This window comes from Pundamilia nyererei, unplaced genomic scaffold, assembly GCF_000239375.1.
Source record: "Pundamilia nyererei isolate P.nyererei 1_Seehausen unplaced genomic scaffold, PunNye1.0 scaffold00012, whole genome shotgun sequence".
In the NCBI taxonomy this organism is placed as follows: Eukaryota; Metazoa; Chordata; class Actinopteri; order Cichliformes; family Cichlidae; genus Pundamilia; species Pundamilia nyererei.
Genome location: NW_005187413.1, coordinates 4,953,879 through 4,980,686, shown reverse-complemented (window position 1 = coordinate 4,980,686; position 26,808 = coordinate 4,953,879). Strand labels below are relative to the sequence as shown.

At 40.8% G+C, this 26,808-nt stretch overlaps 3 protein-coding genes across 4 annotated transcripts; 2 read left to right on the top strand and 1 right to left on the bottom strand.

The window, feature by feature from the left end:
• The first annotated feature begins 2,945 nt into the window (after positions 1–2,945).
• LOC102215209 (parathymosin) lies at positions 2,946–5,691 on the top strand. The gene is made up of 5 exons (XM_005724630.2): positions 2,946–3,189; positions 3,806–3,877; positions 4,291–4,354; positions 4,579–4,652; positions 4,739–5,691. The coding sequence occupies exons 1-5, from the start codon at positions 3,139–3,141 to the stop codon at positions 4,808–4,810; spliced, it is 333 nt and encodes a 110-aa protein (XP_005724687.1). The 5' UTR covers positions 2,946–3,138; the 3' UTR covers positions 4,811–5,691.
• A 310-nt stretch (positions 5,692–6,001) lies between these two features.
• slc45a1 (solute carrier family 45 member 1) lies at positions 6,002–14,040 on the bottom strand. 2 transcript variants are annotated; one of them, XM_005724629.1, is made up of 10 exons: positions 13,874–14,040; positions 12,836–13,276; positions 12,634–12,726; positions 11,503–11,727; positions 10,474–11,378; positions 10,217–10,370; positions 9,917–10,093; positions 9,599–9,804; positions 7,900–8,125; positions 6,002–6,722 (listed from the first exon to the last, which is right to left on the bottom strand). In XM_005724629.1, exons 2-10 carry the CDS (start codon positions 13,254–13,256, stop codon positions 6,694–6,696), a joined length of 2,436 nt encoding a protein of 811 aa, XP_005724686.1. In that variant the 5' UTR covers positions 13,257–13,276; positions 13,874–14,040; the 3' UTR covers positions 6,002–6,693. The 2 variants fall into 2 exon arrangements, with proteins under 2 accessions (XP_005724686.1, XP_005724685.1); XM_005724628.1 differs by having other exon boundaries at positions 6,002–8,125.
• A 3,040-nt stretch (positions 14,041–17,080) lies between these two features.
• On the top strand, positions 17,081–24,368 carry prxl2b (peroxiredoxin like 2B). The gene is made up of 7 exons (XM_005724626.1): positions 17,081–17,284; positions 17,644–17,848; positions 18,072–18,123; positions 18,806–18,869; positions 18,964–19,039; positions 20,324–20,442; positions 23,997–24,368. Exons 1-7 carry the CDS (start codon positions 17,222–17,224, stop codon positions 24,021–24,023), a joined length of 606 nt encoding a protein of 201 aa, XP_005724683.1. The 5' UTR covers positions 17,081–17,221; the 3' UTR covers positions 24,024–24,368.
• Positions 24,369–26,808: the final 2,440 nt, after the last annotated feature.

Below are 26,808 nucleotides of genomic sequence, written 5' to 3'. Positions count from 1 at the left end.
TTTAAAAAAATCAAACTTACATCAGACGGAAAATGCATTTTTAAGTAGCAAGCCTGTAGACCGAAGCACAACCCTTTGATCTTTCGCAACGTAATTACACTCTTCATAATTGTGTTTCAGCCGAATGTGAGGTGAATGACAACATAAAGCCTGGAGGCTTCTTTAGAATCAGTGGCTTGAATGTTGGCATGCACAGAGACGATAACTGAGGCAGCATGGGATTAGATTTTAGAAGGTCTTAAAATTAGAGGGTGAACATATAGTTGTGTTGAGAAATTCTGCTAGGGTGTGTTGAGACAAGCACAAGACACAAACATTAGTTAGACTTTCTAGAAATGGTTCAAATTCAAATTATACATTATGTGAAACACATGCAAATATGGCTTGTGAAACGGCACAAACGAGTGGAAATGACGCCACATTAAACATAATTTACAAATGAATTCTGTGCGAGGTGGTGAAGGCCGGTGAAGGTTAAACAGCCCCAAAGTGGAGGATTTTTAGCTGTGAGTGTAATGGCACATATGTGGAGATTTTACCTGAGATAAAAATATTTTCCTTTGTATTCAACTGACAGTGAAGCAGTGACCAGATGTAGGCTTAAATTACAGACTTCGAGGCCCACAGCGTGGTTTGCTACCACTTCCTTTGGTTTAACTGCTCGATGAGCAACTGCAGTGATGGCAAAGTAAGTTCATCTCAGAAATATTCTGAAGTGAAGCGCGTATAGTTTGGATGGAGACATCACGCGGCAGTACCAATTTTTTTTTTCTCTTAGTCAAGAGGAAATATAATTAGAAATGAAAATATAGCACCTCATATCAAACTGCAGGTAGTGCTATGGCAATAATGACACCAAAATCCCTCCACATATGTCTTTCTGAAGTTTTTTTTTGGACATTGGCTGCTTTTCCACTAATTTTCAGTCCAGTCCTTCTACCTTCACCATTTTCAAAGGAATGTTTTTTGCCTGTTAACACTGACCTATGAATCATTTCAACATAAAAAAATGACTTCTAACTAAAGGGATGTGTAGATATGACAGACAACTTAGCAAAGAACTCATTATAAATGGAATGTTAGGCAATTTGTTACTTGCAAGCTGTCACAAAACACAGTTTGACAGACATATAATAGTATTTTTGCACCAAGCTGATCCCTAAAGAGCTGTTAGTGGAAGGCTTGACATATCTTGGCATGGTATGCATGTCTGTGCCAAAACATATTGGAGAAACTGAACAAGTTGAGCACAGAAGAAGAAGAAGCAGCATGCCTAAAAAGTTATCTGGAGGTGACAAACAGCATCTGAACGTCAAAAAAGACCAGCAAAGATCTGACGTGGGACCTGAGAGATACCTCTGGAGCTTCAGTTGATCCATCTACTGTTCACTAAAGCCTCATTAAAAATTACTTCATTCTTTCAATGTGGCAAAAAGATGAAGTATGTCAAATTACACAATAACTGGACTGAAAATCAGTCACAACACGTCTCATGGAGTGATGAATCCAAATTTGGTTTGGGGCTGCATTTCAGGCAGTGGAAAACCTCTGATTGGAAATGGCTTCCGTTTTCAGCATAACAATATTCCCAAGTATGCTGCCAATGCAGTAAACGCATACCTGGATGTAAAACACACAATGGAACACTATAAGTCATGAATTAGCCTCCCCAGAGCATGGACCTCAACGTTGTTGAAGCAGTGTGGGATCATGTTGACAGAAAACTTAATAAAAGGCAGCCAGCATCCAAAGAAGAGCTTTGAATGTTCTGCAAGAAGTCTGAAGAACTACTCCTGAAGACTACTTAAGGAAATTAGAAGAAAGCTTGCCCAAGAGAGCTCAGCCCTTGTTGAAGAATAAAGGTGGTCATTACCAAATGTTGACTTTCAAGCTTGCTACAGTTGTACAAACTCAGTTTTTGCCAATTTTATTTTAAATATGAGCTCATGCTCGCTCTATATTTTCCCACTAAAAAGGAAGTCTGTATTTTTATTTTTATTTTTTGACAGTGTAATAAAGGTTACAACTTCATGTGCCAGCTATAAAGGCTTTCACACGGCACACCACACTCTATTACTATCTTTTACAAGCTCACAAATCACATACCACATACAATGTTTAACTGATCTCCCCTCCTAGCTTTGCAATAAATACATACTGAGGCAGATAGCGGTTTGTACATTTTTTTAAAGTACTAATTGATCATCTTCACTGTTTTCATTAAAAAAAACAAATAAAAAAAACAAAACAAATAAAAATGTCACTATTCATTCAATAGTTCGACGAGACATTCAATTATAAATAGATACAGTCCAAATGCACAGCATTTGTGGAAACAATTAAACTTTCATTTTAAGATGTATGTTAGGCTCTAGGGTTGCGGGGCATAGTGTTGCTGTTTAGATTATAGTTGTGGTCTTAATTAATTAAGATGTGTGTTGCAGTTATTGAAACAGAAGTGACTTTGATCGGGTCTTGTAAAGGAAAAAATGAAAGTGTAAGAACACTCAGGCGTGAGCACATTTCGTTAAAAATGTTAAATATAGAAAGGAGGAGTGGCCGTCTGCTTTCAAGCCCGTCACATTATTCCTTTTTGCATGTAATTTGACACCACATCTCTGCGGAGAAAGAGCGCTGAGACAAAAGATATTGCCCTGGGGTCTTTCTGTGTATGAATAAACTTTTACAATCCATCAACTTGAAACAATATTAATAAATAATACATTCTTATTGATTATTGTAACTTTCACAGTATTCATTGTTCATATTTAAGTGAAAAAACCAAACGCAAAGTGAAGGGCAGTGGGGGGGGGGGGAGAATTATGGTGTAGTACAGCGCTTTAAAAAAATTGACCAATCAACGGTGAGATAGACCAGAGGTGGGATTCGTTTTCAAGATTGAAAAGATACTCATCCAATCAAACATCCCGGTGGTCGACATTGTCCAATCAGGTGTAGGATGGAGCCGCTGTATCCAACGAGAGTGGATTTTCAACGAGCTCGAGAGAAAAGCGGAGACAGGCAGACATCGTTTCTCTCTCAGCGTCTTTGGACTGTTCACACAGAGGCGAAGAGACGAGAAATAATTATTCTTTAGATCGGGAATATAATTAGCTAAATTAATACACAAAATTAACCATGGCCGACACAGCTGTTGACACAACCGCCACTGCAGAGGTTACAGCCAAGGTGCGTTTCATTCACCTTTTTCTCCCCCTTTCTTTTTTTTTCTCGGCTGAACCGTCGTGTTGAAAGATTTAGAAAACTTGTACAAGTTGTTACAGTGTTTATGTTTCTTTAGCTAACTACGGCTGAACAAGTGAGTTATTTGACGGCAGCAGCAAAGCTTGTAATTAACGTTAGTTCATGTAAGTTAAACCAGCAACTTGTCTTAAATATCACATGGCGAAAGCCATACTTCGTGGAGGCGAGTCATTTAGCAGTTTTCAGCATCGACGACTAATTGCTGTGACTGGAAACTGAAATGTGTGTGATGTGGTTTGGCTTAAAAATGTCTTGTTAAGCAGACAAAGCGGCACAAACGGTACAGCTGGTGGAGCGGAGCTGCCGCTGTGGGCGGGAAGCCACAGCACGGTTTACACTGCTGTGTAACTGCGCGGCATGGGGGTGAAAAAGACCAGCATTCCCGCTTAGTTTTAATAAAAGAACACAAAATTAATACCGTTTTCATCGTGTTTTTTTTTCTCAATCCCAGCTCGTAATCAAACTCGGACGTGGGAGTAACATTTGGCACTTAACTCTTTTTCTTAACTGAACATTGATCAAAGGGGCTTTTATTTTGTAGGAGCTGAAAGAGAAGAAAGAGGCAGAAGTGGAAGAAAAGACCGATAACGGGGACGCACCTGCCAATGGCACAGTAAGTTGGAGCCGAGAGAGGCAGCCTCATGGCCTTTTGTCTTAGCGCCCCTCATCATGCAGGTGTCGCTGCACCCGCCTCCCCCCTCCTGTTCAGCTGCTCTCCACACTGTGCTTTGTTTGGGTTGTGAAATGGCAGATGTTCGCTAGCAACCCTCTGGACGTCTCCATTGGTTTTTCCTCTACTCTGAGGTTTCCCAGAGCTTGGTAGCTAATCCTCTGGGAGTGTAATAACAGCTCACTACACATTGCCTTTTAAAGAATCCCCAAAGGAGCCTGTACATGCAAGTCTGTGGGAGCATTATCTAAAATATGCTCGGGATGCCTTGTTATTCTGCAAATAATTTGTTTACATAATTGAAGGCCAGTCATTGCATACCCTTACCAGACTGATGTTTCCTCTGCTTCATCCAGAATGGTGCTGAACACAGTGACAAAGTGGAAGAAACCACAGAGGAGGAGCACAAGAATGGGGAAGGTAAGTTAATTTTAAGTGCTACTAGTGTTTTCTGAAAGATTGGAATTGCAACTATATGTGTACTGTATTCAGATTTTACTGATTTGCCCTATAATTGTTTCTCTTGTGTGGTACTGACCTCAAAATCTTCCCTTTTTAATACAAGTGAATCTTGATATGTTTAAAAAAGAAAATGCGCTGGAAGTGAGGGCTGTAATTTCTGAAGTGACAAACTGTCCTTATAGGGAATGCAGAGGAGGCGCCCCCTGCTGAGGAGACTGATGCACAGCCTGTGAAGCGTGCAGCTGAGGAGGAGGAGGTGGGTTGTCTTTGGGCCTTCAGTATGCAAGTTTTAGTCTTGGTTTTGGCCTTTGCTAATGTGACTCTTCTTCTTTTTTCCATTAGGAAAAGGTGGAGACAAAAAAGCAGAAGACAGAGGAAAATGGGGATTCGAAAGAGGCAGAAGTGGAGGCTTAGGTCTCTGTCCTGCTACTTGTTTGCAGCACTGTCTTACCAGCCTGGTCAACATCGTGTTGTAGAGCTTGTGCTTTTTTGTATCTTTGGAGAGAAATTTCTTTTTGTTTGCTCCCATGTTATCACATTGCACTGGAGTCTTGAAACATAGTGGCCCTGCATCCTTTTTTTTTTTTTTTTTTTTTTTTAATGAAATGTTATTTATTGGTCTTTAAAATGAGCTCTTTTTTTTTCCTACTTGTACAAATCGGGCCATGCCACGAGATCAGTTTTGTTTTTTTGTTTTTTAAAATTTCCTGAGGTTTGATATCAGTATGTTAGAAGCACAATCTCTATTATGTCAGTGCTGACCAGATGATTCATACATACAGGCAGCTGCTCACCTCCAAGGCTCATGTTGACCTCTCAGATACACTTAAAGGACCAAAGATAAGTTTTAAGCAGGGGATAATGGACAGTTGTTAGCATTATTAGTTAAAAGGCATAATATTTTGTGTTTGAGCTGCTACGTAATCTTTGGCTGCCCTGTTAACATAGCAGATGGTGCAAATGAATTAGAGGGGCTCTGTCTTGCACCTCCATGATTAGATAGTTTGACCCCCCTGATTCCCCCCAAACTTCCCAGTTCAGTGGAGGCAGGATTTTGCAATGTTAATTAACCCCTCTTAAATCTTAAAGCTTTGGTCATTTGTTCTGTATGCATTCCACGCAAGTTTGTACCATTTATACTTTGTTTCTCTTACATTTTCAATGAGTGTTATGTTATGGTTGGGTAGCTCAGTTTTGTGTACAAGACTGCCTTTTTCAGAACCAGAATGACATTCGGTTACTTCAGCCACTGCTTTGTATATTCTGATTAACAAATAAATTGTCTTTTTACTTAAGAATGTCTTTCGTGTGTGTTTATTATCTGTTAATAGCTCATCAGTGCTTTCTTTAAAAAACAAAACATGGTTTTATAAGTGGATGATGTCACTTGACCTATTTTTTTCTTAACATGGAAAATGGCTGGCTTAGATGCAGGAAAGAGGAATAATTTCACTTGGTAATGGAAAAGGGTGAACAGAATCAATGGATTACTTTCTTGTATACACTTGCTCCCCCATGTGGTGTAGTTGAGAAGTTCACCCCATCATTAAGGGAAGCTACAACTGACATGGCATGCAACAAAATAATTGACACAGGAGTCAAGCGTGGCAAAAAATGATCATTTTAGTTTTAACTTAACCCTGAATAAAAGTAGCTTTTACAGTAGCACTGCTAATACTGAGCAATAGGTGGTACCATGTAACACAAAAACTGTGTTTTATTTCTTTCCCAAGCAAGCTGCAACAGCATGATCCGCACATTTACTGTTTCCTCAGAAACGTTAGCGTGGCGTGCATCTGGTCAGTCCAGCAGGCTTTGATAGTAGGCAATTACAGACATTCTTCTGGGGCACCTGCATGTTGAGGTGCTCAGTCAGTGGAACCAACACAACGAAAAGCTTGTTTGAAGCCCTGAAATCAGGCTTGGTGCCTGTGTTTGGCTGAACAGACAAAGCGTACCGTTTTGCCATGAAAAAATAAACTGCATGTACCAGTTTAGTGATGTAGATGGCTTCTCGATGATGGAAAAAGGAATGAGGTTTAAAACGTCCAGCTAACAAACGAAAAGTCATCACTATACGTCAGTGATGGACTGAGCATAGTGGAGCGGAAGCCTACTACCTTAAGCATGCGCCCTAATGATGACGATAAGCATTCGCCGCCGCTGGCTGTGAACCCCCAGTCTTTTTTTTTGCTTTTTTAAAATGCTGTCCACCTTCAGGGTTACCCATCATTCACATGAGTCTTCTCTCTGTTTTCTCTTCTTCTGTTTTGTTCGGTTTCCGACTGATTGCTGATTCAGACCCCAGTTTCAACTTCTCCTCTTCCTGATAATGACAAGAATCACTGTCATTATTACAATGGTATGGCCAGGAGTAGGGTAACAGCTCACAGGGCTGTCCATGGCTTAGTGAGGGCCCAGACAAGAATTAGCCACCAGTACACATTTCTCTGTGTTTTTTGTACGAGTACGCGTGTCATCCTATTAGACACTGCTCTATGATGATTAAGTAGTTGACATTGTACTCCTATTTGGACTCTTGATTAAGAGTCACCCAGCACCAAACTGTGAAATTTTGGGGATAGCACACTGGTTAAGTCTCATAATGACTGGATAGTGTGGAAAGTGTTGTTTGTATTTGCTGTTAAAATGTGGAGAATGTGAAAGCCTTCCAGACTGTGATTAGGCATAGTTCGCCTTCACGTGAATATTAAGTATGTGTTTGCTAAATTATGCAATGAGAGCTCTTGAATTAATAAAGAGGAATGAACGGTGAGCCTGAATGGCTACTGGCAGCACATTCAATTAGTCAGAAAATCCTGCCTAAGGTGTAGTATGCTAACTCAGAGAAACAGGCAGGTAGACATTCCCTTGGCCATATGACCAAAACAAAACGTTAACACAGGGCTTTAAGAGATTACACTGCAGCTCATGCAGACGTTAGGCAACTGATAAAAGGAAGAAAAAGAGAGGGAAAGCAGTGGTTAGCTTGCGCATACTGGTAAACACTTCTATCCTAAAAACACCAACAAATGAGCAAGAAAAATGATGCAAGAGTTTGACAGCAAAGAATCAGACACAAGAACGGCTTATCTATACTCACAGGAGTCACTCAGAGTCACACACACATTCAGAGAGGTCACACATTCGTTTGCAAAAGTTAGGAAAAAATGCATGGGCACACACACTGTATGAACACGCTGGTCATGTATAAACAAAGACTGGAGAGGTGGCCAATGTCTGTCTGTCTGTCTGTCTAGCTCTGAGAGGAGCAGTGCTAAATTGGTGTAAAACAATATATGAATCTGTGCTGTACAGTGTGCGGCAGGATTTACAAGTGCGTCTGTCGCACTGTGAAGGTCAACACAGCAGACACTAAAGCAACAGTGCTGTGGAGTGAGTATGTGTGTGCGTGCGGTTGTGTGTGAGGTAAAAATAAATTTGTAAGAGGCTTTTCTAAATGTGCACCAATAGTGGCTGGGTCTCGCTTTCGGGGGGCTCACCCTCAGGGGGGGGCAGCTGGTACACCACGCAGAGAGAGGAGTACAGGCAGCCCACGAATGACATCAGGCTTGCAAAGTACATCACTCCCTGGGCCCCACCCACCAGGGAGGTCAGAGGTCCCATCGCCACAGAGACCAGGATTTGAGCCAGGAAGTACTGGCAGCTGAGCAGAGAGATGTCCACCCCCATCCCTCGTCTGGTCCCTTCCTCCGATGAGCCGCAAAACTGAAAGACACAATTGGTTTAATTACAGTGTGGGAACAGTCTAAGCACTGCAAGCAAGTACTCAGCAAACATGCTAGCTGGAAGGTGATGTTCTAACAGTGGACAAAGCAAGAATGCAAGTCATTTTACAGGAGTGGAGAAATCAAACACTCTTGTCTTTTTCTTTTTTTTTGTAATGAGACTATGTAACCATGAAGACAGCTGCATGATGTCAACTCCATTTATGGTTATCTAAATGTAAATTCTGCCTCATTTGTGCCATGATGAACTTGGACTGTCACAACCACTGCCTCTTTGCTCCCTGAAGAAAAGCATCCAGAGTAAGAGTTAGGAAATCAACTTATTCTTGTGTTGTATGTATTTTTTTTTAAACTCTTAATAAATAAAGATTTCTTTGTTTTGATTTTTGATCTAATTAGTAAACAGATAATACAAAACAATCACTGAAAACAAAATTTCTCTCCAACAATGATATTCAAGGCGCATCTAGGAAGGAAAGTGAGAGTGATTACTATTTTTCAAGTCTTCTTCCCATTGAAACATTTGCTGGGTAAAGCTGTGAAAGACTTTGACAGTATGCTCATTTGTTTTCTTCTGACATCACTAAACTAAATATGAAGCTACAGCCAATGCAAATTATACAAAGCTTTGCTTTAGATAGTGCTGTGGGAAAAAGTCCTAAAATCTGAAAATGGACCTTGAGCACTTTTGGGTCCCTTAACTGGAAGTTAGATTCTAGATGCTTACGCAGGCTTTTATTCTACAACATAAAATACATACCTAAATACTCAACTTCTTCTTCTTTTATCTGTCTCAGAGAAGGCGTTTCCCCAAAAAAATAGCGAAATGAAACTCCAGAACTTAACTTGATCACAGCAAAATATGAGAGCTTTGTGGCATAACAAGTTTATAGTAAAATCTACGCATTTTACAGCTTTTAAAAAATCCTAAACTTTGAGTTAATTGGGAAAAATGATCTCGCTGAACAAAACTCATGTTCATTTCCCAGAAAGGTCGTTTTCTGCAGTAATTCAAAAGGCCTAAAAATTAAATTGGCTCTTTGATGAATGAACCAGGGTGATGCTAATGTCTGGCAAAAAGCACCCAGAAAAGCATTCTACTGTAGAACGTCCAAGAAACAGTGAGACAGCAAATCTGGCGCTATTACTTCCTGCAACTCTAAAGCTTAAAAAAAGCTGCTTCACAACAATAAAGTTTTATTTTTATATTTCAATTTTGTATGATTTGGAATAAAACCTCTAGTTATTCAGCTCAGAGGCAGATTTTATTACCCCCATTATTTAACATTAAGCTAAATTAACTGGCTGATGGCTGTGGCTTCATAGCCATCAAACAAATACGATAATGGTAAGGTGATCATATACATTTTGATCTATTCTTTTACGTTCACACAGGAAAAATATCATCCAGCAACTATAATTAGGTAATTGCTGCACTTATATCGATACTGACCTGAGGGCTCTGGTAGTATTCACACAGCAGAGAGTAAGGCAGCGTACATAAAGAGGAGAAGAGCACCCCGTAGGTGACACAGAGAGAAAGTACCACGTAGAGGTTGGTGGATAGTGTGGCAAGGCCGGTGCCCAAACCAAATGCCAAGTAGGCGAAAAAATATAGCGTGCGAAGAGAGAAACGCTCCTCTAGTTTCTCCAATATGGCTGAAAGTTGAAGAAGGAAAAGCAGAGAGAGGTTCAGCGAATGACGAAGCAGTGCACAAATCCAACCAGGGTAAGGAATCACACCTGCCTGATGTGATGTGTGAGTACTTACCTGAGTAGAAAGCAGCACTGAATGCATAGATGCACATGCCCCAGCAGCCCATGCTGACACCAGCATTGTAGCGTTGGTAAGCCTCGGAGTCGTGGGGTGCTTTGGGATCTCCTTCAAACACAACCTCCCCCATGAAGTCAGTGTAGAAGAGCAGCATCCCTTCAAAGGACAGCCAGCCTAAAGCACAGATTGAAAAAAAAAAATCACGCTTTTATGAAATTAAATGCAAAACAGGTTGATTTTAAGGTTCAGCAGTGTAGAAAAAGAGATACATTTCAATTAAGTTTTTTTTTTACTCACCTAAAAAATGATTAGTACATAAACTCCGCAAAGAGGGAGGCATCCTGTAGATGGCTATACACAGCAGCTTCATTGACATTTGGGATTCTCCACTCTCCACATTCTCACTTAGATCACTCTCATAGCGCACTCCATTGAGCAAAATGTTTGCAACCTTCATTGGAGGAGAAAAAAAAAACACATGACATCATGTTTAAAAAGCTCTGTTCTGGCTTCTCACAAAACACCTTCTGTCAGATTCAAAACATGCGTCTGACCTGCTGGCTGAAAGTCACTGTCCTCCTACGTCCATTCTCCAGCCCAACAACCTGTGTTGCCATGGGCTCTTCCATCAGCGCGAGACTCTGAGGTCGCTTCAGGATGCCAGCCGTGGAGCCCCGGTGTGACCCCACAGCAGTCTGAGCCCCAGCTGTGACCTGAGATGCTCCGTGAGATTGTGCATCTCCAGCAGGCTGAAGCCCTTCTGCATCTTGTGCGTCCCCAACTGGATGAGACACCACATTGGCCTGGGTCTGTCCTGCACCTGCAGGGTGGTTCCCTGGCCCCTGCATGAGCCCGTCTGGGGGAGGGGAGTCCCCTGGAGGCAGTGGCACAGTGGTGGAGCTGGGAGGCAGAGCTTGTGGTGTCTGCTGGCCTGTGTAGCAGTCTATGAGCACACTGTCGATATATGAGGTTCCTAATGAAGAGGCAAACTCATTAATGCCAGTGAGAGAGCTGTCCCTACTAATAAAGCTGCCATACTTTGGAGTGAGGGGGCTTAGGGGCGATATGGGGCTATTGAGGCCCGCACAAAGACGCGCACTTGCACTGCAAGAATGGGCCAAGGGGTCAGGATTACATGGGTGAGACTTTGAGAAATTGTAGCTGTAGAGACCGTCCTCGTCTTCCTCATCTAGTCCCAAATCTGGTCCAGGGTGGACGGGTGGGGAGGGGGGAAGAGGGAGGCTAGGGCTTTTCAGGCTGTTTTTGCTTGAGTTCTTGTTCGGCTGGCTCTTCGGTAAGGGCCGTTCAGGGATGCTCATTAGAGTCATGGTTGTGGCGATCACCAAAGTGATGCTCGTAAACAGGTATATGACCCGGAGTTGACCTCCCATTGACCTTCCAAACTGTGTCTGGTCCCAGTTGATGCCACCTACAATGTAGCCAAATCCACCTCCTAGACCTGAGTAGAGAAATGAAACCACAAAATACTTGTAAAGCTAAATTTCTACTGTTTTCTGCAAAATTATCTCAAAAGGACATATGTTACAGCTTCAGCTTTCCCTGCTACAGAACTATTTTCCTACCTGCCAGTAACGCATGGATGTTCAGTCCCCGATCTTGGTCCTCTGGGCTGCACACATCCATCATATAAGCATGGCTTGGGTTGTCAGCTGAATCAGCACTGAAGTCCATTAGAACCACACCACACACTGTCAGGACTATTCCCCACTTGTGATTTGATGCTGTGTCAGCCAGGACACTCCCAATATCCCGTCCATTGAGAACCAGAGTAAGACCAATCAGTGCTCCTACAATGCAGAGCAGAAGAAGTGACAAAAAATTAACATGAGCACCAAAGCTAGATGAACTAGATGAGAGCTAGATGAAGGCAGAAGACCTGAATGTCTCTTGAACTCTGGGTTTTCCAATTTTTTGATGTAGAGCATAACAAATGGTTACATGTTTTTACTGGCTGTGTATAATCTTTGGCCATCAAAATGATGTGGCTATAAATTTAAAATAAAATTGTGATCTTGCAGTCAATATGGAGAAACAGTACAAGTTCCCAGGTGGATTGATTCTGAATTACATTCGACACAGAGACACAGCCAGTTATAACCACTGAATCTGAACTGTCTGGGAGTTTACTTGAGCTCTTTACTGAAAACCAGATGAAGAGTTGTGCCTTATGGTGGGATGTTTTTCACAGTGGTTTTATTTAAAATGTATCTGAGATGTTGTATGTCACACTGTACTAGCATGGCATGTATACAGTGTAACAGAAAAGCAGTAGACTGAGTAGGTATGTGTATAAGTTCCCCTGTGTTATGCAACCACACTTAGGTGCTTAGGTGGAGCACATGCATTTTGGTGAACCTGTGGCCAAGTTCCTATCTATGGTCTTTAGTTATGATTATCCAACCATGGTTTTATTTGAGCATTTTACAGGAATGAACTGCTTATTGATTGAGCTGCATCAGAGGAAATGCAGCATTTGCTTTGAGGCCACAACTGCTATGATTTTGACCATTCTTCTAAATAACAGCAATACGAAACATGTTGTAATGCACTTCACAAAAGTGCTAACATTTGAGGTAACTATACCATATAATTGCAGATTATTTACCATTTGATCAACACTGTCACTTGCAAGCTACGCAGCTTCACATAATTGCATTTCAAAAACACTATGGTACTGCTTTAATTCGTCTTACCTATTGCCAAGGCGAAAATAAAAGGTCGTCTTCGCCCAAACCGGGATGTGCAACGATCACTCCATGCTCCTATGAGAGGCTGAACGAGGAATCCTTCAAGTCAAAACGAAATACAAAGTTAGAATCCATGCAACTAGGATTCTTATTATACATTACATATGCCTGTACAGCAGCTAGTCGTCTACCTCTGCTGCTTACTTACCGAGAATGGGGCTAATAAACCACACCAAGCTGTAGAATTGATCAGGCAGGCCCATCTGTAAAAGCACTGGAGTCACATAAGCTGTTTCCATGGCGTAGCTGAATTCAATCCCGAACAAGATGCAGCCATTGAAGAGCAGCTCCTGGAAGGTACGTCTCGGGGGAAGCTCACTGAGGTCCAACTGGTCCAGGGGACAAGGTGTGTTGGGTGGCGGAGGAGGCGAAGGTCTTATCAGCTTCCTCCGCTTTGGCTGTCTTTGGAAGTTGTTGGCTCTGTGACTGAGGTGCCGAGTGGTGGAAGTTGGAAAGCTGGCAGTTTTGGGAAGTGAGCTCCTCCAGATACCTTCCTGAGCTGTGGAAAACCTCCCTCCTGGACTGGCCAAGAGGGGGTCACTGGGGGTGCCCATTCCTGGAGATGACATCTCTCTCAAGCCAGCAGCAACTGGAACATATTAAAGGGTGATACCAATGATGAATTACAAGTCAGACATGCGCAAAAGTTTGTTTGGACTTGATTCAAGATCAGCACGGTCTAGCACAGCATTAACTTGGTGCTGCTAATGGTTATGTAGTGCAACCAAAAGGACACTGCAGTCATGTGCAGACACCGTCGGTGGGCACGACGCACTGCAACCAGTGCGCATGCTGTGCGCAAAGCCCATGTGCTCTGCGTGGCTGACTACAGCAGTGTACTATGCGGCAGCGCTCATGACGCCTGTTTCCATTTTAATTTTTCATGTAGGAAGCTCAAACAGGACACAATGTAAGCGGTGTGGATGTCAATGACGGCTTTCAGGACATTCACAAGGATAACGCATCATTATCGCTCACATTTAATAGAAATACTTGACTGATAGCCTGCCGACCCAGAGCCTTTTTTGCTTTTTTTTTTTTAAGAGACATGATCCTCGATTTTTTCTTCTGTTTGCAATAGACTCTTAAGGTGACGATTAGGCGATCTACTGTGTAAGAGGATGCACAGAAATATAAATAAATAAATAAAAAGCGTGCACATTACGACGTGAAAGAGGATAATTACCTTTTCGGGGCGGCTCGTCATTTATTGCGGCATACTGTGTAGATAACCACAGCAACCTTTGTGATGTATAGAAACCGTAGTATGAATTACAGGAGTCATGATTGTTTTTTTGTTTTCCTTTGATGCAGTCATCCCCCCGCTCTCTCCTTCGTCCCTTCTCCTTTCCCCTCTCCTCATCCCCCCCCTCCCTATCTGTCCCCCTCCCTTCGCGTCTTCCTCCCCGTCTCTCCCGTGACGTCACGCCCCTCCCTGCAACATCAGCACATCTATCTGCATACAGCACTACTCCAGTATGAGCCTAGTACTTAGCAGCAATATTAATGTAATAATTATATTCCAAATTCAGGTAAACGGGTTAAATAAATTGCACTCCTTTTTCTTTTATAGGAAAAGAAATTCACACCTTTATTTTATCATATTGGTTAATCTTTGTTTAATTATGCATTCTTGAACTACTTTTTTATGTCTTTCCTGCTTTTTAACTGAAACTTTGACTTGCTAGATAGTTTTTATTTTATTCAACTGTGACTTTTCCGATAAGAAAGCAGCAGGAAATTCGAAATAACCCACACATATAAATGCAGACAGCTCGGCTTTTTTCAGTTTTCTGTGTGCATCGTGAATGTGGTTGTATACTATTTTCCTGTCCACGATGTTTGTGCAGATATTTCGCTTTTTTTTTTCAGTCAGATAGTCAAATGGTGTTGCATTGCTTCCTGTCCCTATAGCATGTATCCACAGCACATCAGGGTGTGGCCCATTGTGTGCACTGCTTTTTTAGTATGACATGTTTATGAAGGCTTCACATTGCCGCCGGTTGGGTAATACATGTGACACACCCACCAGAGCTAGAGTGAAATCCTAGGCTACATCAAAGAGTGTTGCATGCCCTTTCACACTGTGTCTATAAAACATGTCTTTCAGTCTAGAAAATGTGCAACCCCCCCCCCAAGGTGCTGCTGGCACAGTTAGACCCCTCATTAGCAGTGAGTGAGAGGACTGTGTTAAAGGAAAGGTCAAATGGCTACAGAACCTTTTGCTAGGATACACGTAGAGCTGTCATATCAAGAATACTCAGGTAAACTGTAGCTGGCCTAAAGTCTTGTGCAAATTCACACTTTTTTGCATTATGACATTTGAAAATGCATGTTTTGTAAAACAGTACTTGTTCTGCATGAGCAGTCCCACCTGGATTAGATGTTTGGCACTGACAGAGGGAAATAACAGCAGATGGGGGTTTCAGTTTGGTGTGTCGTTGAGGCCGCTCCCAGATCAGCAGGTGGATGTAAGGCTGCTTTCTTTAACAGCTCCTTCAAGATTTAAGGAGTCGACCGCCCTTTATTTAAAATGGCAGCACGAAAGATAGCTCTGGTCCCTGCAGAAATACTAAAGTGGTTTTAGGGCCACCTCTGATAACAGGCTCATTATGTCTAATTGACTTGTAGCAGGTTAATCTGGCCTGCAGGATGTTCACCTTGGTACATGAGAGATGGAAACACCCCCGTAGGTATAGTGTATTAAATTTATTGTTACTGAGGTTGATATCTTTTTAATGAAATGGTTTCTATTTGGAGAACTGGTTAGATTGAATGCTGATTTATTTATATAATCATTTCCCAGCAACAGTTGTTTGAAGTTGGTTTATATTGTAAGCTAAAGATCTTAAAAGAGAGAAAGAACCCCCAATGACCCAATGAGCAAATAATTGGCAACAGCAGGAAGGAAGAACTTTTTTTTAACAGGAAGACCTTCAGCAGAACAGACTTAGGCAGGGGCAGCCATCTGCCTTGACCAGCCTGAGCAGTGAGCAGAAAGAGACCGCAAATATTATACATCTTACACACATCCCATTGATATAGAAACAGATTTTTTTTGTTTAAGGTAGCAAGTAACATAGTCAGTGATGTCTCATAACACAATGAAGTAGAAAGAATAGAAAATGTTACTGTCCTGGTCACAAGAGAGAACATTCTGAAAAGAATAATATTTTTTCTCTACATTTAAGACATGAGCAACCGAGAAATATACAGAGGAAAAAGGGTTTGTTACATTGTGTAATTGGGCTGATCTACAGTAAGTAGAGAAACAATTTTCTTCTAAAAATCAGTAGAATAAGCAGCAGAAAGTGAAGACAACAGTATCTTAAATGTGTACATAGGAATTTAATCATTTCAGATTTTTTTTCCCACCTTTGTCAAAAGTATCTCTTCAGTGGGGTCGACCACATCAGCCAAGACCCCAGGTGCAGGCTCTGCAAAAATGTCCTTTGGACAATCTAGCACATAACAGTAGGGCGCAAGATGCCAGCAAGCAGGGGATACATGGAACACCATAAGCAAGTGTCTGGCATAGTATACAAAAACATCTGTGCCGAATATGGTCTCGAAGTCTGGAGGTCAAAATAGCACATCCCCCTAGGGTGGTTGAGAATGACCGAGTTAAGATCCTGTGTGACTTCCAGATACAAAGGGACAAACTGGTGATGAGTATCTAATCACACGTGGCAGAGGAAGAGGGCTATAGTGCTAGATGTAGCTATACCAAGTGATAGCAACATCAGGAAGAAGAAACATGAGAAGCTCGAGAAATACCAGAGATGAGAGAAGAGCTCGAAAAGATGTGGAGGGTGAAGGCAACAGTGGTCCCGGTGGTAATCTGAGCACTCAGACAGGAAGCCCCAAACTGGGCGGGTGGCTCCAGCAGATCCCAGGAACGACATCGGAGATCTCTGTTCACAAGGGTAGAGGACAGATAAAGACTACCCACGGGGCCTGAGGTGATTTCAGATGGAGTGGCACAACTTGCTGTGGAGTTAATAGAAAACAGAAGGCTGGGACATGGGATGAACTTAAAGAGCTATAAAATGGATATATAATCGAGCGAAGAGAGTAAACAGAGACCATGCAATAAAATCCCACCTTTGAGCTCACCTGTGCTGAACCTTACACAACATATAGATATTACCACGACTGTAGGCACAGAGCATGGGGTCAGCTTAAAATTGTCCCGCACATGCTTCACATGTGCATCAACAGATATCTTAAAACAACAACTACTACACCGTGTTACAAAAAAACAGAAAGAAAGAAAAAAAGCTGCTTGTAGTACTCTCTGCACGTGCTGAAAGCGACTCGTAGCACGCCCCTTGATTGGTTGTGTATTCAGTTCCAGTTGAATATGATTGGAGGTTCGTGTTGAGTGGGCGTATACGGATGTAGATGTTTTGCAACAGTTTATGCGGGTGTAACAGACGTCTTTACTGTACAGTCACTCACTCCCGAGGCTTGTCACCTTGATCTGTGATCTTAATTCGTGGTGTTTTGGAGTCTTTTACCCGGCTCGGAGAAAATGGCGTCAGTCGACCTTGCTAAAGTTGGAAAAAACTTACTGAAGAGCGATGAAAGCGAGGAGGTGAGTTACGTAGATGGGCGGCTGCTGAGGGTTACAGCTGTGGACTTTATTTATCGTTTCGGATAGTTGCTTCGCTTTTTTGTGCCCCCCCACCCCCTTTTTATTTTTTTAAATTAAGCTGTGATATGAAGTAGTAGACTTGTTACCCCGCCGAGGCAGCTAAATTAAACCTGTTTCCCCACCCCCCTCCCCAGCACTGAAACAACTGCTGAGTAACGAGGCCTTTAAAGTGACATAATGATGATGTTCACTTGTGACATAACGTTTCATTTGCACATATAACACACAGGGCCAGCTCCTCATATATTTACTGTGTGTGTGTGTGTGTGTTTTGCTGTTTCTTTCGGCTTGTCTTTCAGAAAGTAGAGCTCCAGTCTCTGTGGCAGGACCAGCCCGTGGTCCTCTTCTTCCTGCGCAGGTTTGGCTGTCAGGTATGTCGGTGGACGGCATCAGAGATCAGCAAACTGGAGCCAGACCTGAGGGCCAACGGGGTAGCGCTAGTGGGAGTCGGACCAGAAGAATTTGGGCTCCAGGAGTTCAAGCAAGGAGGCTTTTTAAAAGGACGTAAGCATCCTTAATCATTCAGTGCAGTGCATATTAATTTATCTTTTGGTAAGTTCTTATAAAAGCTGTCGAAAAATTAGGTTACACCAGACTAGAGTATCTTTAAAAAAATGGCCTTCTGTAACTGACTAGAACTTCCCTGCTGAGAGCATTCAAAATTGTCAGCAGCCACTCCTGCTGTGTGATTGTGAATAATCATTAATCAGCTTCCTTTTTTTTTTAGCCCTTTATGTGGATGAACAAAAGAAATGTTACAAGGATCTGGGCTTCAAACGGTGAGTGCAATAAATGTAGAGCGCTAATGTCAGCACACCAAGAGGGTTCTGGGTCAAGGATGTCGAACACAAGGCACAAAGACTCCAATCTGGCCCGCTGAACATCTTTGGAAAAATTGAGGACATAAATTTTTGAATTGTAGCTGATAAAGACCCCCCCCCCCAAGAGACAACACCAAAGTAAATATGTAATACTTAAACGAATAAATAATTAATAGAAACTTGTGATTTTTATAGTGGGTTCACAGTGAAAAAAAGAAAAGCAAAAGGAATCAACAAAAAGTTTAAATTTTATAACTAAAGGGCAGTCTGTGCAATGAGCTAACAAAATTTTCTTCTGCAATATTACAAATTTCTGTCTTTCAATTCAAGCCCAAAGAAGCATTTTTTAATCATGTAGAAAAACAGAGATGTAATGTTTAAATTACACTTCTTGCATTAAAAGATCTTGGGAAGATGTGATTTGCTTTAAATTGTCAAACTTACTAAAAAAAGGAGTAACTTAAACAGTATTGATCTTGACTCAATTAATTCATTATAGTAAACAAATTTCACCAACCCAATCATTTTAAAACATCATCTTGGGATCATAACAGGAATCAAGAAAACATTCATCAAATCAAATCAAATGCACGAATATTTAATGTTCTGTAATGGAAAAACTGTATTCTTTCCCATTCAGGTACAACGCTTTAAGTGTGGTTCCTGCAGCATTGGGGAAAAAAGTACGAGATGTAGCAGCAAAGGTAGACATATTTGTCACTTTCAAAAATGAATTAAAAACAAAAGAGCAGTGGTACACGGTGGCTTTTTCAAGCTGATAATTTTTGCTTTTTTCAGGCCAGCGCTGAAGGAATCCAGGGAAACTTCTCAGGAGATCTGCTCCAGAGTGGAGGCATGGTCATTGTGGCCAAAGGTAAACTGGGTGGACACCAGTGGGGTGGAGGGGTGCAAGGGTCCATTTTAAGATTATATAAAAGTAAGTGGAAAGGCACTGATTGTTTAAACCTTTACCAAATAAAGATGACATATGACCACCTCCCCTGTACCCCTAATGGCAAGTTTTGTTACCTCAGTCTGTACCAATAAAGATGTGGTTTGACAACTATTAGCACAGGTTTCAGGTTTTTAAGGGCATCCATGGTAAGCTGTATAGGCAGGGATCACCCGCGCTAACTTCTGATGAAAACCCAGGTATTTTGTTCTGGAAGCAGGCCTGAGGTATGACAGAAATGGCTCAGTTCAGTTCAGTTCAGTTCAGTTCAGTTCAGAGGTTAAACCCTAGTACCCATTCAGGAGATAAGGAGTTAAAACATATGACAAATTAGAGGATTTTCCTCATAGTTCACCTTGTGGTATGGCACTGAGTACAGAAAAGGTGTTGTCATTTTAAGTTGCATTTTTGTGGTGTGTCCTCTAGAGGGCAGTGCAGCATCACATTATGGTGATGCAGTCAGGAGCAGCATTTACTTCTAAATCCAGTTTTCCACAGGTCTGCTGACTATTCTTGCTCATTTACATGAAGTATAGGATTATTTTTCAATTGTTCGAATATATTAAGGTTAGATTATTAGCTATATTTAAACATATAAAAGCAAATATGCTCACCAAATAAAAAGGCACAGTCCTAAATACATTACATATATACATTATAGCACAACATTAGGAAAACTAAGACTATATTAAAAGGTTTTTTTGACAGTATTCAATTAATTTTACAATACAAATAAAATGGTTGGTCACTCTAATTCTCCCTCTTTGTGTGCCAAAGTCTTCTTACGGTGCGGTAGAACAGTTTGTCCTTATGGAAAAAGGCATCTGGTAGAGTAGGTAGTGGGTCACTTTGTCTGGTGTGTCTCCCAGTGTTAAAGCCTTGGCTCCACCAAAAGTCCTTCAACACCTACACAGTAAACCCTGTGAAGTTCTATTTCTATAATATTATTTTAACCTTTTTCTGTGTTTGGAAGTAGTTTATCAAACAGAAGCTTTGCGTTAAACCAAACTGCACTATACATACATGTTTGAAATACTGTTCTGTGTGTGCCGTAGCATTTTTTTTTTTTTCATGTATTTTGCTTTTAAAAAAGGATCCCTAGTGAGGCAACCAAAGCAAAGTTACATTATTATATTGTAATAAACAGGGCCAGCAAGTTGTTTATATGATGAAAGTATCTAAGTGATTTATTTTTGCACTGCAAAGGTGGAGAAAAGGTCCTACTGCACTTTATCCAAGATTCACCAGGAGACTACCTGCCTTTGGAGGAGATTACCAAGGCTCTGGGTATCTCAGCCACAGTAAAAGAAGGACAGAGGCCAGTGGTAAGGCATACCATGCATGTCCATGTTATAATTGATGCTATGAACTGAGCTGTAAAGCAAAGGGTTAAATGGGATAGAGCAAACTGGTGTCATTGTGTGTGTGAAAACACTGGACGGATCTAATCATCAGTTTCTTTCAACAGAGTCTGTTTTACGTCAGTAGAGACAAATGCATCAGAGTATCCTCTTCACAGACAATTTCACACTTATTACAGCATCTTCATGGTCTGTCAGTGTCTGTGTCAAAGGCCCCGAAACCTTTTAAACTTGACTGAAGATGATCTCCGTACTTGAAAACACAACAGTTATTTTACAGATCCATATAATAGCGGTGCTGTAGTGCAAGCTAAAAAGCACAAATGCTCTGCAGATTGAAATTATCACTATATTATGGAGGAATTCATATTTTTTAGCAAGTCCTTGATCACTACCATCATCATTGTGTATGTGTGGTAGATTACTCGTACAGCACAGCAGAAATGGGACATGTCTAGTATTAGGACATGGGAATGACTGGCAGTACTGGCTGCGGTGACCATTTCTGTTGAGGTCATTGTTACCTCATGTGGTTTCCACCCTAATCATTTTGCCCTGTTTACATCCTTTTTCTTTTTTTTAAAACCCTCTGGTAGAGGCGACTCAGAATTTTCTTACCTAATGTGCACAGTGGGATTTTAAGAAGCTGGAAGGTCAGTGTTGTCATGACAGTGTCATAAATTGGTTACCACTGAGAGACAAATGATAAACAGCCTGTGGCAGGCAAACATGTTGTGAATGAAAAACAGAAACTACAGATATTTAATATTAAAACTACAGCAGATTTAAAGTGTAAAACTGAGAATTATATGTTATTAGAGCGTTATTGCCTTTTCAAAAATGGTTATACTGAGGATTTGTTTTCTATAAAATGTCCTGACTCAACCTTATTGTGTAGCGAGCTCATAATCGTCGCTTCTCCTCCACCATGCGACCGGCAATAGGCTCACTAGAGGCTCGCTGTAGCATCCATGTGATTCTCCTCATTGATTACGACTACTGTGATGAAGCGCTGCTTAGATTTCAGATACTTCAAATTTGAAGTTGAGCACTTACTTGGGAATTATGCTTCAGCAGTAACTTCAAACCCTTCTGAAACCCTACGTCGTAAATTACAGTGTAACCTGACTTGGATTTTCCTAGAAATGTAACAAGAGGACAGGGCCAATGATTCCAGTCAGCAGTAAATCTACAACAATGACTGTTGCAAAGGGAGAGGATCAAAATTCCTCCGTAATCATGAACCTTTTAAATCATGGGATGTATTTTTTTTGGAGGCTATGTAGTATTAAGTAGTCTGCTTGCATAGGGAATTTTTTAACAATAACATAAGTTCCTGTTTGCTTACTGCACTACGATCATTATGTTTATATGCAAAGTCTCAGCACTTAACACATTTTTAGTGACAGATTGTGCCTGCTTTTTAACTGTTTGCTTACTGCAAACAGGAATTTAGTATCTATTGCAAAACCACTAGTTTATGTTAACGTATAAGACCCAACAACACTATTTACTCTTAAATCTCTTGAGAGATCTGGCTTTCTGGCTGGGGGCATCGCAAGAATATTGAAACAGGACTGTAATATTAAGCTACAGCCAGGCTAAAATTAGCTTAATACAACACAAAGAATGGAAATGGCTTGCTGTATCCAAACTTAAAAAAAAGGTTTTGCTCATCTTATTCTGAGGTGATATTTATTATGTTCCCACAGAGCCAGGCACTTGTTAGATAAGCTAACCAGCTGCTGATTGCGGTCCTGTGTCTATAATAAAAACCTCTACAAGAGTAACACTATGGAGTATGTAATATGTTCTGTTTGTCTGTTTGTTAGCAGTCTAGCATTCAGAGGTTTCAAGACATATTCACATTTTGTGTGATGGCAGATAACAATAAGGAGTTGATTTCATTTTGGTGAAAATGGGATCAAGGTCAGGCCAAAATCAGTAAAAACTTTATGTTACTCACATGTGTTTTGTTTTTGGATTGTCTTTCAACCTGGGTGACAGGAGTACCTAGGTTGGCTAAGCATTTGACCTTGACTTTCACAGTCAGCACCCAAGGTCAAGGATGACCTCTAAAAAAGTTTCAAGAAGCCATATCGAGTAATATATATGACGCCATAACAGGCTGACATCAGCATGTCGTAATAAAAACATCATAAAACATCATAAAACATCAAAGCTTCAGTATTGCTTCACTCTGCAGGGTGAGTTGCGCTGGCTTTGTGTTCTTGATAAGAAAGAATAATCTCAGGATTAAGTGTTCATATTGTTACACTTACAAATTAGTTTTGCAAAATCAGAGCATTTGTTGTGTTTAATGAAAATGGTAACACTTATGCATCCCATTTCACCTATTCAGGCTACAAAAAAACCTGTCTTTTTAACATCAGTTAAGCACAGCAGTTTATATGTTATCAGTTTGTAAGTGCAGGCATTGCACAGGTCTCAGACAGACAGTGCAGTGTTTTATTTTTCTTTCCTTCTCTCTTCACAAACTAAAAAAAAAAGAAGCCCCACACCTGTCAGTTTTTATCAGTCATTGACAACAATAAATCTGAACTTTAATGAAGTAAAGGTCAGATCAGCAAACTGTTGTTTATCTCCTGTACAACCATTTTCATTCAACTTAGATTCCCCCCGCCCCCTCCGGTCATCCACATCCTGATGGCTGTAGCTCTGAGAACCTTTGATATACTTTGAGAAACTCTGCTTCAGAGAATGAGCTGCATTGATTGCTGTGTTGGTATAAGATATAAGAATTCAGTTTGATTTATAAGATTTCAAAAAAAATGTGGCCTAGGTTTATGTTAGTGTATTCACAAAACAAACTGCTCACGGATCATGGGCCTAACACTTTAAGTTCTGCAGGGTTTGTCCTGTGATCGTCAGGGCTTTCGACATGCCCGTCACATCCAGCACATGCTCTTCAACCACTTTGCCTCTGAGCGCTATTGCTCGCTTCCCACAGAATCCACCGTGTCGAAACTATTGCAACATGTCCCCATGATCTCTGACGACCAGCCGATGTCATCTCTGCAACCCACAACAGAATAGACCTTGTTATCTCTGAGGGGTCAAAATGTGTCAGGAACGAGTAAAAGTCACAAGCTAATGTCTGGTTTGGAAAGGCCCGGGCAATGTTTTGTTAACAGAGAGAGGTCACAGGCTGGTCCAGATAAAACCACTAAGACCACTCATGGGTTTAGAAGTAATGTCTCTCCTCAAACCTTTCTGTTTACTTTGGAGGTTCTTCTATCTGTGCCCAGGTTTGGGAACTCTCAAACTAGATTTCCCACAAGAATGACTCGTGTTCTAACTTGAGTGATCACTCTGAGGGACCGCAAACAAGACGCGGTGTTTAGACAAACAAGGCTTCCTATTGATGGAGCTTTATCCACAAAAGGTGATCGGTGAGCGGCATCTTTATCTATGAGCTGCTGCTTCTCCTAAATACATGGCTGAGGCTCATTATTTATTGTTCTCATTGTTTAATGCATCTTTGTCATCTGTTGCAGTGCAACGATGATGTTTGTACACGATGATGACGGAGCTGCTCTTCGTACCTGAACTGCACGTCTCGCCTCTTTGGAAGATTGATGAAGTGGGATACCGTTTAAAATGATTGACAATGAAGTATTAAATCACTAATAATATTCCAGTGCCACAGTTTTTAATCTATTGTTTGTTTGTTTGTTTTTTAATAAACTGTAATGGTTTATGGTACAAATAGAGTGCTCTAATCTTTGTTTTTACAACAGCTGGTATTTTACATTTAAATTGTGTTTACATCACTGTGATTGTCTTTTTTTAATATCCAGTTTATAAAGAACAAGCTTTACTTTGTATGTGTCTAACAATATCTGCTCATTAAAAAGCCTTTGACTTCATTTAAAGACTTTCAAAATGGGTCAGGAGGTATTTGACTTCTTGATATGAGAGAAGAGTTGTTTTCATTAATAATTCAACTCTAGAGGCTGTTTTAGCTCACTGGGCACAGCAGGTGACCCATATGTCATAAAGCTAATGCAGAGGTCTGGGTTTGACTCTGCTCTGACACTGTTCACTGCATGTCTGTCTCCTCTCTTCTGTCTTTTCTTCACTGTCGTCTCAGGAGAAAAGATAAAAATCCACAAAAATTTACTTTAAAAACAAAATCTAAACTGACAGGGCTCAAATATTAACACCTACAGCTCTTTTTGTTTATAATTTAAAGCTGAAATTGGCCCGTTTTGTAGCTTCACTTTATAGAAAAATGTCACTTCTGATTCATTTTATGCTCTTATATTAAATTTACTATATATCATTTTTGGACAAGTTCACAAACCTGTAACATAAACCTAGATTCAGACGATATTTTAGGCCCTCTGTCATGATACCTAACACTGGTCTATTTCCTCATGCATGCACTCCACTGATGTTACTGAGTTACTCTCCTCATATTATGGTTATCTTGCATTTTATGAAAATAATATTTAGTTAAAAGTTCAAGTCTTCCTCTCCTCTGTCAGTTCCTTGAGCCAGCCTGTGACACAAGTAAGAGTAAACAGTAAACAAATCTATTTTTTTAAGAGTTTATTTAAAGTTGAAACGTTTAGAGGAACGAGTGGATCACCAGCACTCAGGTGATGGTCTGCAGGCCGAGTCTGTTTATGTGTTTTATTTATGCAGGGTCTTACTGTTCAAGAGTAACTTGGTGGTGAGTGATTATAATTACTGCCTTTAAAAAAATAGTTACAAACTGAACTGTACTTCTTGTCCATATTGTGTTGTCTTGGTGCCATTTGGAGGATTTTTATTGCGGCTGTCTGACAGAAATTGTGACCTTCCTAACCAAGTCTGCTCACTGATAATTTAGCGCTCTCCCTTAGTCATGTTTTATGTTAAAAAAATAAATTGCACTTTTAAAGGAGAGACTTGAGATTGCGCCAGTTGAGACAGTCACTTTAATGGCAATAATAACATATCTGAGTCACAAAAATAGCAGTCTAGATAATTACATAGCAGCAGGAACATTCATAAAACATCTTAAACATCTGGAATCTTGCAAAGCAATAATATTTCATAAATATTCATTTAGCTAAATAAACTCTAAATGGGTATACAGGTTGAAACATGTTCATATATAGCAAAAAATGCGTTTCTAGTTGGTAACTTCAAAACGACACAATTTCACAATTTAGGTAAATGTGGTGCTAAAACTAAGTGAAGACACACTTTCTTCTGTACCAGATTTTCCTCCGTGGAGAACATCAAGCATCTACAATAACACGTTTTATTTGTTATACCCTTGTTCAGTTAACAACTTGTTGCACAAAACATGAAGTTTAAACTGTTTGTCTTCTAACCATCTCCCAGCATCGCTTTAAAATGTGCGATGTTGTTCAAAGGAAACATCTGACATTTTGAGAAAGTTAGCAGAGGACTGATACCTCACTGGGCTCGGCATAAAAAAAACTTGAAACAGAAGGAAATCGCATATCAGTCCAAAGGGAACTAAAATTGCCTAAAGCTATAGAAAGAAAACGCCCTCTCTAGTAGTTAAAAATGCACCTGTCGGTCACTCAGTAGAGTACTGCTCAGTAGCAGTAGAGGGTCACACGGTTTTGTGACCCTCTACTGCTCTTGGTTTAAATTATGCTTACAGTCTGACATGTTCAAATGCTATCACACAGTATCACTCTGCTTCTCTGTGTTATTGTAGGCTCTTTACCTTTGATGCTAAATAAAACGTAATTAAAATTGACCAGAGTCTGTCATGATTCTTTCCTACTTCGCAATTCATGTTGATTCACAGTTTCATTTGTACTCATATTTGTTGGTGACATACAGAAGCTCATCAGCTGGCACTTCCAGGACTTTAACAAACTTTGGGAGTGACCGTTCACTGTATGTCCATCCATATACCTTTGATTTTCTGCTGGAAGCTTTCCGGTAAAGAAAGAACAGAAGATGCTAACAACTGTGAACTGACAGCTGTGGAGCTTGCTCTGGAGGAGCACAGAGATTGGCTGAGAGTAGCCTTTTTTTGACTTTTGACGGGAACCTGGAGTGCATGGTCTTCACCAAATACCTGAACTCCTCCTCCTTAAGCAGCTGTGCGCGCTCCCACGGACTGTAATCACGATCACTTTCTAGCACAACACCTGGAGCTAAGGGGGCAAAACGATCGCACGAGTGCTGCTGTTTGACTGAGGAAGAATAAAGTAGTCATGGTAAGCCAATCACATGACCACTTAAAGACATACAAGGTGATATATACCAGTTTTTAAATTGTGTTGATAGGCCACGTAAAACCAGAGTCATGATAAACAATATATACCGGTGTTT